The following is an 11,689-nucleotide window of genomic DNA, read 5'->3' as shown; positions in this document are numbered from 1 at the left end:
GTGCTCGAGTGAGGTTTGGCTGCCGCTGTGTGCTGGGGGCGGGTGGTACCGCCGGGCTGTGCTGAGCATCTCAGCTGAGCTCGGCGCTGGGGCTGCACAAGGAGCTCGGTCACTGTCACCCTGTGTGCGGGTGACTGCATCCCGAGGGCTGACAGAGGGCTCTCGGCTGCGGGGACAGAGACGGGGCCTCAGCACGGCCGTGGATGAGGCAGCCCCAGAGCCCGCCCCGCTCCAGCTGTGCTGAGCCCGGCTGCTCTCGCCATGGCACTGGGATGGCTCCGTCACCGCCATGTGCTGTGCCCGGGGTACGGATAGGGACAGGCGGTGTGACCGGGCCGGGGCCGCATCTGTGTCCTGCCCGCGGTGCTGATGGGATCCTCCATGCCGTGATGCCGCGTCCCGGCGTGCTTTATCCCGGGATGTCCCGCCCCGGTATGCCCCATCCCAGGATGTCCCGTGCCGGTGTGCTCCATCCCGGGATGTCCCGTCCCGGTGTGCCCCATCCCGGGGTGTCCCGCTCCGGTGTGCTCCATCCCGGGATGTCCTGTCCCGGTGTGCTCCATCCCGGGATGTCCTATCCCAGTGTGCTCCATCCCGGACTCCTCGTGCTGCGCTCCCGCTCCCCTCACCGCGGCCATGTGCCCCCCACCAGTTCCAACGGCAGCCCCGTCCCCCTGCGGCGGCCACGCCCCCTGGCGCAGCCAATAGGCGAGCGGGACGCGCGCCCCGCCCACGCTCGCGCCCAGCCCCTATATTAACGGCCATTGCGGCGCCCCCTCAGCGCCGCCTCCCGCCTCCTTCGCCCGGCTTCGCCTCCCGCTCGCGCCGCTCCCGCCATGACCGATGCGGCCGTGTCCTTCGCCAAGGATTTCCTCGCCGGCGGGGTGGCGGCCGCCATCTCCAAGACTGCCGTCGCCCCCATCGAGAGGGTCAAGCTGCTGCTGCAGGTGAGCGCCGGCGGCCGGGGCCGTGCCGAGGTCGCCGCAAGGAGAGGGGGGGCGGCGGTGGGCCGGGGGCTCGCGGGGAGCGGCGCTGACGGCGGCGTCTCGGCCCCTGCAGGTGCAGCACGCCAGCAAGCAGATCGCCGCCGACAAGCAGTACAAGGGCATCATCGACTGCGTGGTGCGCATCCCGCGCGAGCAGGGCATCCTCTCCTTTTGGCGCGGCAACCTGGCCAATGTGATCCGGTACTTCCCCACCCAGGCCCTCAACTTCGCTTTCAAGGATAAGTACAAGGAGATCTTCCTGGGCGGCGTGGACAAGCGAACCCAGTTCTGGCGGTACTTCGCCGGTAACCTGGCATCCGGGGGTGCCGCCGGCGCCACCTCCCTGTGCTTCGTGTACCCCCTTGACTTTGCCCGAACCCGCCTGGCCGCGGATGTGGGTAAAGCAGGGGCCGACCGGGAGTTCAGTGGGCTCGGTGACTGCCTGGTCAAAGTCTTCCGCTCAGATGGCCTTCGGGGCCTGTACCAAGGCTTCAGCGTCTCTGTCCAGGGCATCATCATCTACAGAGCTGCCTACTTTGGCATCTACGACACTGCCAAGGGTAGGTTGACCCAAACACTAAAACGGAGATGCTGGGCTGCAGCAGACCTGAAGTGCATTTCAATAGTGCTGGTGGCTTGCCTGCCGTTCTCATCAAAGCCTCTCTCCTGCAGGCATGCTTCCAGACCCAAAGAACACCCACATTGTTATCAGCTGGATGATTGCTCAGACCGTCACTGCTGTGGCCGGTTTGGTCTCCTACCCGTTTGACACGGTTCGTCGTCGCATGATGATGCAGTCTGGCCGGAAAGGAGGTGAGTTTCTCCTCCTGTGTAAGAGTTACTGGGCATCCCTGAGTCCATAGCTAGTGGTGGAGCTGAGAGGAAGGCAGATAGCTTTGCTTTCATCAGCCTGTGTAGATATCCTCATCTCTTGTAAGGGGTGTAGGAGGGGCTGCAGAAGCAGGTGACAGGAAGGGGCACGAATGGGTCGTGCAGCACACCTGTAAGGTGGCATACACAAGTCAGGTATATGCCAGTAGGCAGGAGCAACAGAACTCGCCCTTGGATGTTGCAAGCCAGTGTCTCTGGGACAAGAAAAGACAGCCTCCATAGCAGGCACAGCCTGGCCAACTGTGCAATAGCTTTTGGGTTTGGAAGTGTTGCTGTCAAAGCAAGGAGTTGCTGCGTTCTGCATGAACTGGTCCTTGCAGTGTCTCCCAGAGACAATGCAGCAGCAGCACCATCTCTCCTGGGCAGTCTCGTTCTCGGATGTGCTATTGGAGAAAGTCACCCAAGAAATAGGATGCACTTGAGGTTGTAAAGCCAGTAGATAGATGAGGCTGTTTCTGACTTGGATGTTGGGGGTGGTGGGCACCCAGTTCCTAAAGCTGTCTGTCTCCTGCAGCTGACATAATGTACTCTGGCACTCTTGACTGCTGGCGGAAGATTGCCCGGGATGAGGGCTCCAAGGCCTTTTTCAAAGGTGCATGGTCAAACGTTCTCCGAGGAATGGGTGGTGCTTTTGTCTTAGTCCTGTATGATGAAATCAAGAAGTATACATAAGTTGTTTCCTGTTGTGAACTGGCATGTTGTTCTGTGTAGTCTATGACTGTTCATGGACTTGTTTGAAAACCATCTAGTTACTAAACAGTGGCAGCTGATGTTTGTACAGGTTGGCATGGGGCAGGGGTGACTGCTTGCCCTGTCTTTATCAAACTATTCCCCCTGATGGGACTCATGATGGTTTCTATTTCAGTCACTCCTGCTTAAAAAGTACAGAGAAATAAAAATCTGAAACCAATTTTCCTCATCTCATGTTTGTTCTTACAGCAGCTGAAATATGAGGGGGTTGGGAGGCTCAGCAGTTGTAGAGAAGGAGGAAGATGAGCAACCTTCATCCTGCAAGCCTTGGTACCTGCTAAGTGCTGGCAGGTAAACACAGTGCAGGCTGCCAAGGGAGCTGGGTAGTGTTTCCTCTCCAGGGAAGCCAGTGGTGTAGGCTGGAATGGCACTGGCAGCTCTGAAGGGCTCACCCAGCTGATCTCCCTGAGCCTCCACTAACCAGAGCTGATGGACTTGAGTGTGTGCCACAGTCCTGCCTCTGGCCTGTCTGCTCCTTGGAGCTCGTGAAACCTGATTTTGATGGTGCCAAGTGCCTAAACTGTCTGTAAAGCACAGCACTCCCTATGGCACTGAATGCCTGGGAGGTGGAAGGATGTCTAAGGGGGTGTTTCCTGCTCCTGGAGGAGTGGAGCTTGGCATATTCTCTGCCTTAGGAGCTGAGCTCCCTAACTGGGCATGCAGGTAGCCAGAGGACACAAGTGCAGGTAATTGCTGCTGCTCTGCAGCTTCCCTGGCTAGCCTTGCTCTCCCAGAGGGTGTTGTGCTGTGGGGGTGCAGCAGCTGAGCAGAGACAGCTTCTGTACCAGCTGTGCTTGCTAGGCAGGGAGGTGCATTCCCAGCTCATTCCCTACCTCTGGAACTTAAGGCTCAAAATTCCAGGGGAAGGGGCAAATTCCTTTATGCTGCTGGGACAATTTGGGGAAAACTGCAAGATGGGGGAAGGTGTGTGGTGTGGCCTTTACCCAGATATCTCTGTAGGTCTGTGGGTCACTCTAGCAAAGCTGCCTGGTTTCTGCCTGGAGATCTGGAGTGGTCAGGGGAGGCTCTCCTGGTCTTCTGCCCTTCAGATCAGCGAGTGAGGCACTTCCCCCATGCCTTTGGTCCTTTCTGGCTGCCCAGGCCTGCTCAAAGCAGTTGATTTCAATCACTGAAACCAATCTCAGCCACTGCCCAAGGCAGCTAAACAAGACCTCGTGTTGCAAAGGGTGAGAGTTGGTTTTATTGCTGGAGTCTGAGCAGGGCAGCCAGGCATGAGAGCACAGCACCTTCCTGCTGCAGGTGGGCTTGGCTTGCCAGGGTCCCTGTGAGAGGGCAGGGGCCTTCCTGGTGGGAGCCAGTCCTGTGCCTCACAGCTGGGCCACTGTCCTTGCTGATGGTTTCAACTGCCCCTGTTGCTGCAGAGCGAGATCCCCCAGTGCATGCTGTGGAAATGGAACAGGCTGTACAGGTGAGATGTGAGCAATGCCACAGCAGTGGGCAGTGCTGGGCACAGGCAGCAGCCTGGCAGGGGACTGTGCCACGGGGCAGCTTTACAGGGAGCCCTCTCCTGTTGTACAAGTGCCAGCTTGTTAAGTAAGGGCTCTCAGCCTCCTGCTGCTAAGCTCTCCTGGATTTCAAGGGCTGTTCTGAAATGCTGAGCATGGGGCATCCTTTCCTGTCCTCCACAGGGGTTGCATGGCCAGGCCATTGGCACAATAAGGTAGGTGCATCATTTCTTCCTGCACACAGTGGTGGGTGACTGAGGCACTGAGCTGGGCTCTTGTGCCAGGCTGCAAAGGAGCTGAGCTGGGCCATCCCTAAGACCTACAGATTGTGCACTGGACTTGGGGTGCAGGGCTGGCACTGAGTGAAATGGGTTTTAGCTACGTGCCCTATTGAGTGCTTTGGGGATTCAGGAAACAAGAATGTGTTTCACAGCTTTTTTAGCTCTGGCAGGTGGGAGAAGCAGGGCAGAGCCCACAAGGGGTTTTCCTGCACTCCACTGTTGGGTACTACAGCCTGGTAGGCCTTCTGGGCTTTGAACTGCCCCCCCCCTGGGGGGAGCAGCTTTGTGTGGGGATCAGGCTGGGGGTTCAGCTGCTGCTGTTGCCTGCCACAGGAGCACACTGTGCAGGGATTAAGGGCTTTGTTCTTGTGGGGAAACTGAGGCATGAGAAAAGGACTGGGGCCCACCAGTGGCAAGGCAGCAAGCTGAGTGCAGTCCCTCCAACACTGCATTTTGTTCACTGGGCTGTGCTGCCCCAAGAACAACATGGATGGGGTGGATTTTCCTTTTAAGTGTGATTCTCCTGTGGGAAGGGCTGAACAATCCCACACCTTGTGCTTTCCTGCACAGCAGCTGTGTCCAGCCTGGTGCAGCAGCTCCTTTGCAGGTGAACAGGGATGGTGAATGCCTGTAATGCTGCCTCTGTCTCAGCCCTGGCCCAGCAGCCATAAATCCAGGCTTAGGAGGTGTTGACGCAGCAGGGCTGTGCAGGGGATCGTGTGACACATTTGTCAGTGCCTGGGGCAGCTGGTGACTGGTGTGGGATGGCTGGGATGGCTCAGTGTGCACCAGCCTGCCCCAGCTGGCCTGTGCCTGGCTGAGTCTTGCCATGGAGAGCATCCCACCCCAAGGACTTGACTTGTAAAAGACCAGAGTGCCAGCTCACCCACTCCACTGTCCCCTTCAGCAATCGTTGGGTCACTCCAGGCTGTGTCTCTGGGCTTTGGATGGAGCCAGGAGTGCCCCTGTCTCTGTGTCATTGTCAGCCTTGTCACCCTTGCCCCAGCATCCTTCATGTGCTGCCTGCATGGCTGGCAGGGTCTGGTGCTGAGGGGCAGGATTTTACCCTGCTTTGTCCTGCAGGGTAAAATCACAGTTCCCAGTGGGATTGTTCCTGCCACTGCCCAGCCATGGTGGGTGGCCCCATCAGCTGCCCAAAGCACTGCATGGGGGCCTGGCTGTGGGGACAAAGCTGTCACATGCCTGCCAGGACACAGCCCCAGCCCTGCACACCCTGCAGCCATACCCAGCTGCTGGGGGTGGTTTGGGAACAAGGAGTCCTCAGCACCTGCCAAGACCCCACAGCAAGACTGGCAGCCCCAGGGAGGTTCTGGGAGGTGTCATCCCTCCAGTGCTTTGCTGCTTGTTGCTTTCTGACCCTGCTGGGATTGACAGGAGTTACAGCCCTGGCTGCTGCTGTGGGGATGGAGTTTTTCTGGATGACAACAAAAGAGAGATTGGCCACTTGTTCCTTGAAATCCACCCAAAACCCCAGGCTGCTGTGGCCAGCCAGGGTCATAAGGATTCCTCAGCAGGGAGTTACAAGGCTTCCATTCCATCCTTGGAGCCCAGCCATGGAGCCTTTTAAACAAGCCCATAATTTTATACTTTTAAAATGCCTGGAAGTGGCAAAGCCCCATGGCCTCTTTAGGACAGCACCAGCAAAAGTTGAGACTGAGATTCAGGCTGATCCGTTAGTGCTGCTCCCAGGCTGATCACTTTGTCACACACATTGTGTGTATTTATCAGTGTGCATTTATCAATACAACAGCCCAGGGAGTCAGAGCAAGCCACCTGCACTGAGTAAAATGGCACAAACATGGAGTACAGGGAGAGCTGTAAGGGTTGAGTCTAAAACTTCCCCTCACTCCAATGCTGCTCCCCAGGCACAGCTGTGATAACAGGGAGGTTGGATTCACTGTTACCACTTCTCTTGAGTGTTTACAAATTGTGTGGAGGTTTTGTACAGGTTATGGGGAGCCAGGCAGCATTGTTACATCCAGAGCTGTTCTGACACCCTAAATCAGACCAGGGTTTTGTGAAGGTGCTTGGAAACTGGTCTGAAGTAAGTCATGAAATACTGTAAGGTAAGTCTGTCCATGTGTGCCATTACTTTTGGAACAGAATCCCTCCTTCACTTTTATTTCACATTTTGTGATACCTCTGCATCTAGAAAAGTTCTTTCATACAATATGATGCTCAGTTAAACAAATCTATCACTTACCTGTATCTACAGACTTATAAAAACAAATGTTAACTTTTACATGTCTGACTGTAACATGAAATCTGACTTTTCTTTGGTCTGAACTCTGCTACAGATTGCCATTTGCTACCAGGCTGTGGGAAACCCTGCAGGACAGCTGGTTTTATCTATTTTAACAGGACATTTCATCAATTGTTGGAACTTGGTAACCCTGCTTCCTGTTGCTACAGTCAGCTAATATATTTTAATTCATTTAGATCTAGAAATGAAAAACCCAACTTGATTTACACTGTTGTGAACTAGCTCCAGTTGAAGTAAGAAATAAATAATAATGTATTGGATCAGATTCTCTGTGTTGGAGCTGTTTTCAGCCATGGCCTGCATAACTAGAGTGTATCAAAAGCACCTCAGAAGATGCAAGGCACTCCCCTTTCTGACTGTGTCCATGCACAAGTCCTGAGCCAAACTTGGCAGAATGATGAGAATGACAAACTGATTGAACATGGACTGGCCTTCCAGAAGCCTTTGCTGTGCTGTCACAAGGCTCCAGGAGGCAGCTGAGGGAGTTGATGGCAGTTGGTAACAGCTACTTTGGACAGCTTGTGCTGAGCAGCTTTTGTCCCTCCCAGCCTTAACCCTGACAGTAAATCCCACCATCCCCAAGCCAGCTTGTTGTTCTGGTGTCACCTGAAGCAAGATTACACTTCATCCCTGGACAACTGGAAACTCAGCATCTGCATCCCAGCACCTCACACATGATTCAAAACCTATTTTCAGATGTCAGTCTTTTACTCTTGCTTGGGAAAAAAAAGTCTGAATTGTTAGAGAGAGTGACCTGCAGTTCCCCCAGGCTTGGATCGCTCCCAGAGGAAGCCTGAGGCCCTCGCCTGGCCGGACTGTGCTACCACACTGGGAAAGGGCTTTGTGTACCCACACACCTCCTGCCCTTCCCGAGTACTGCACACCACCACGGGCTTCTGGAAATAGGCTTCAGATTAGCAGGTGATGAGCAGGGAACAAGATCAGCACTGGGTGAGTTAATGTGAACACCTGCTTACCAGCCTGGCATTAAATTGTCCCAGGATCTACCAACCCATCTCTGCTAGCTCTGGGCAGAGTTCACTCCCTCTTTTACTCCTTGTTTTCCTGAGAAAGAGAGGATAGATCCTTAGGTACACAGATCTGAGTTTTCCCAGTCAGGGCTATAAAGCCACATGAAAAATCTTTAGGAATTATAGTTATTACAGGAAGTTTTCCATAATAATTGTGGAAGATGGAAGCATCTTGTTCATTGCTTGCATCTTATGATGCATTTACTTGGTAGAGCAAGAACATCTCAGGAGAGATATTTTTAGTTCAAATCTGTAACATGATATTTAATCCAAAGTAGAGCAATGAAGCCATGGGCTAGAGAGCACTGTCATTACATCATGCAAGAGGCACAGAGTACCATTACCCAAACAAGGTACTTTAAAAACTGGTGTGTAATGTTGTCCATCCAAGGCCTTAGTGGTCAGTACATTCAAAACAATTTTTCCTTCACATTTCACAACTCCAAATACTGATACTGTTTTGCCCAATGGGCTACTTCAGATGTGCAGCTGTATTCTTTAATGATCACTGGCTGTATCAGTAACTTCCAAACGCATATTTGAACTCATTAGTAGCAGTTTTTATTTACAGTAGTTTAAAACAGGCTTGGATTTTCCACTCTGGTGTGTGTCTGTACAACTGCAGCCTTGTGATGTTCAGCAGGAGCTGAGCCTGCAGTGCAGCAGCCCAGTCTGTGCTGGCAGCTCAGGGTGAGCAGCAGCACCAGGCCCAAGCTTTGCATCCCAGTTGTTCCGGACCATGCTGGAGTGGCATGGCTCAGGCTGCTGCACCTTTTGGATATGTTTAAAATAACAAAATGAACAACAGGCATAGAGCTTACTTTTGTAAGGATTTCTTTGTTGTACCTGTTGTCCTAACGTATTCAAGGAAACACATTTGAAAACTACAAAATAAAAAGACAGGTATCTGAAGGTGAACTTGGGAAGGCACGCAGCAAAGATTTTCTTGAAAGTAAATATTCTATCTGCAACAGGCTGCTCATAACACTGGGTCTGTAGAGAAGTGCAGTTTGAGCAAAGTCTCCATTGCCATTGGAGTTAAGACTGGTACCCAGAGTACACAGAGGATCCAGAGAGATTCTCATCCTCCAAGCTGGCTGCAGCACAGTGCAAATCTTGAACGTTGTCTGTTACTTCTGCTTTGTTGACAGAACTGTGATAGCTCTTGGCAGTTTTCTCCTGTCTCCAAACACCCAGCAGATACACAGCATTTCATTTGAACTGGTTATCAATCAGGGTTCCCTTCATCTTGGCTTTCTTGGCTTCCAACTCAGCCTGAATAGGAAAATTAAGATAGAATTAAATCATGTCTGGATAATTTTCCCTTCAGTGCTCCAATCAAGTCTGCTCTTCTTGTCTGACCAAGCAAATTTTTCAGTTCTAAAACCAGGAGCAAGAGTAGCTCAAGTGTTTTGCAGATGTGTTCAAAACAAGGACCATCTTTAAAATTGTAAAAAGCCCAAGAGAGAATTTCATACTTTCTATCCTCAGGTGGAAGCTGCACATTTCCTCCCCCTTTCCATCTACTCCCCTCCTATCACAGGAGGTAAGATCAGTTGTGATGTCCTTGCCATTCATTCTCTGAGTGCCCCTTGCAGCAGCAGCTGAGCTGCAGATCCTCCCCAGGGGCCTCATGGCAATGACCTGCTCTGCAAGCAGGCATGGGAGCACAGGCTGGTAAAGCCACAGCCTGATGTCCCCTGCCCTTGGTCCTTGTCCAGCAGGTCACAGGAAGCCTCCCTGCAGGCACTCTGCTGGCTGCTCTTCAGTTAGCTCTCCAGGCAATGGCATGCAATTTTAAGTTCAGGGGGACAAGAACATCTTTATAAAACCTGTATAGGAAATCTCATCCCCACAAAGCTGCAAGCTGCCTGTGACTATACCAGGACCTCTCTATACCTGCAGTCTGATCTGCAAGACTGTGATAGCTCTTGTGTAAAAAGCCAACACATCTCAGAGCTTTGTGTTCAGCACCAAAGAAAAACTCACCAACTCTTGTAGTCTTTTCTTGCTCATGCCTTTGCGTTCCAGCTGCTTCTCAATCACTTTTGCATTCTGTGCATATGAGTCTGCAATCTCCCTCTGAAACAGACACACATCACCTTGCAACAGCAAACCCCAGAGGAACAACATCTCATCCAAACAGTGACACCACTGCTGCCTCTGCCCACTAAGGGCATCCGAAACTCACCGCTTCAATCTCCTCCTCCTCTTCATCAATTGTGGACACTGTGACAGAGCTGAACTTGCCCATGTCTTTGGTCCGTTTGGTCATCATCACCTGCGTGAAAAACAAGAATATTTTGTTAAACCCTGGCGACAGCTGTGCCAGTAGGGATTGCTTCCTCCTTCCAAAGGTTTTAAGGCTTCTTATGCAAGCCATCAAGATTACCTGAACTCTGTGGGTGGTAAAGGGGAATTATGCTCAGTGATTTCTGGGCTTAAAGGTGTCATTACTAGAAGCAAGCTCACTGATATACAGTAGGTCAGCCAGACTTTGAGAATCACTGTGCAAACTACCAAGCTGACCTACTTACAACTGGAAACTTTCTGTTAACTGAGCCTAAACATCAGGCACAGTCTAGACTTTAGAGTTGATTTTGCTCTCCTTTAGTGCTAGGACTTCAAGCAGCAGTGACCACTGTCAAGGGAAACTTAAGGGAAACATGGACAAGACACCAAATTGAGTTATTGTTCAGAGGTCCTTTTTCTTTTCTCTCCCCTCACCATTAAGTTATTTTATACACAACACCTTTAGAAAAGCAAAGGTATCCTTGTTCTCTAAAGCAAATCACCTTTTTAGGAGGTTCTTGTTTCTGAGTATATATGTTTGTTTTCCCAAAACCCTGGCCAAATTTGACCACAGCACCATCAACAATGAACGTCACAGGAGCATTTTTCTGTTGGTGTTGATAAAAGAGCAGCAGTCCACACCTGGAAACAGAAATACACAGCTGACAGGAAACCCAGATTCTGGGTTCCTATGGTTTCCTCATAAAAAAATATTCTAAAAGTCACTCAAAAGACTAAAAAAGGTCGCTCACTTGCCACACTTCTTCCTGAACTGCCGCTCTATGCCTTCGGGTCTGGGGAAAGAGAGGCAGCGCTTGAGCACACAAGGTCTGTCTGTGCCGGGCTGGCGGGAGGGCAGCGCCTTCCCGGGCCGGGCTCAGAGGGACGGGGGTGCAGTGGCCGGGCCCACCTGCGCAGGAACACGCTCTCCTCCTCCTCGGCGTTGCAGAACTTGTGGGCGTGCTTGGCCGCGTCCATCACGCGGGCGCGGTCCCGAGGCCGCATCGGCAGCTTCTCCAGCTGGCAATCTGCGGGAGCGAGGGCCGGGCTGGCGGCGGGGCCGGCGGGCACCCGCACGGGAACCGCAATCCACACCCCGCATCCCGGAGCCACACCCGTAGCTCATATCCCAGACCTACACCCATATCCCACATCCCAGACCCGCATCCCCAACCCACACCCGGTACCTCACATCCCGAACCTGCACCCGCATCCCAAACCCACACACGTATCCCACACCCCGCCGCCGCCTTCCCGGGCCCTCCGCGCCACCGGGCCGCGGCCTGCCCCCCCCCCCCCCCCCGGACTGCCCCGGTCCCGGCTCACCGAGCACCAGCACCATCTGCCCGCACAGGCAGTAGTAGACATGCAGCGGCTTCTCTCCATCGTCGTACTCTTCGCGGTCGCGGGTGTCGGAGCACACCACGGAGCGCGACACCACCTTGGGCATGGCGGCGGCGGCGGGCCCGGAGCCGCCTGGCCCGGCCCCCGCGCCCGGCCCCGCCCGCCGGGGCGGCTCCGGGGAGCGCAGGGCCCGGCGGATCGCGGAGCTCCTGCGCCTCTAAAAGCTGGGCAAAACTGGATTGAACCCTTCTTGAGCAGCAGCCAGAGCTCACACGGTTCTGACTGCACAGGCCGGTACAGCGGGGAAGGTCCTGTGCGGCCTGATAACAACGTTAACTTTCTGTCACTGGGTTTTCTCCTGTGT

The 11,689-nt window shown here is 53.5% G+C and overlaps 2 protein-coding genes across 2 annotated transcripts; one reads left to right on the top strand and one right to left on the bottom strand.

The window, feature by feature from the left end:
- Window positions 1–741: 741 nt before the first annotated feature.
- Window positions 742–2,787, top strand: SLC25A5 (solute carrier family 25 member 5). Its single transcript, XM_005484431.4, has 4 exons — window positions 742–947; window positions 1,060–1,546; window positions 1,659–1,799; window positions 2,392–2,787. The coding sequence occupies exons 1-4, from the start codon at window positions 837–839 to the stop codon at window positions 2,547–2,549; spliced, it is 897 nt and encodes a 298-aa protein (XP_005484488.1). The 5' UTR covers window positions 742–836; the 3' UTR covers window positions 2,550–2,787.
- A 5,138-nt stretch (window positions 2,788–7,925) lies between these two features.
- Window positions 7,926–11,497, bottom strand: STEEP1 (STING1 ER exit protein 1). The gene is made up of 7 exons (XM_074551517.1): window positions 11,308–11,497; window positions 10,892–11,009; window positions 10,734–10,775; window positions 10,485–10,623; window positions 9,881–9,970; window positions 9,679–9,771; window positions 7,926–8,964 (listed from the first exon to the last, which is right to left on the bottom strand). The coding sequence occupies exons 1-7, from the start codon at window positions 11,429–11,431 to the stop codon at window positions 8,902–8,904; spliced, it is 669 nt and encodes a 222-aa protein (XP_074407618.1). The 5' UTR covers window positions 11,432–11,497; the 3' UTR covers window positions 7,926–8,901.
- Between the last annotated feature and the right edge of the window lie 192 nt (window positions 11,498–11,689).

The sequence above is a fragment of the Zonotrichia albicollis genome, chromosome 14, assembly GCF_047830755.1.
Source record: "Zonotrichia albicollis isolate bZonAlb1 chromosome 14, bZonAlb1.hap1, whole genome shotgun sequence".
Classification (NCBI taxonomy): domain Eukaryota; kingdom Metazoa; phylum Chordata; class Aves; order Passeriformes; family Passerellidae; genus Zonotrichia; species Zonotrichia albicollis.
The sequence above is the reverse complement of the archived record's forward strand: the minus strand, read 5'-3'. Positions and strand labels throughout refer to the sequence as shown.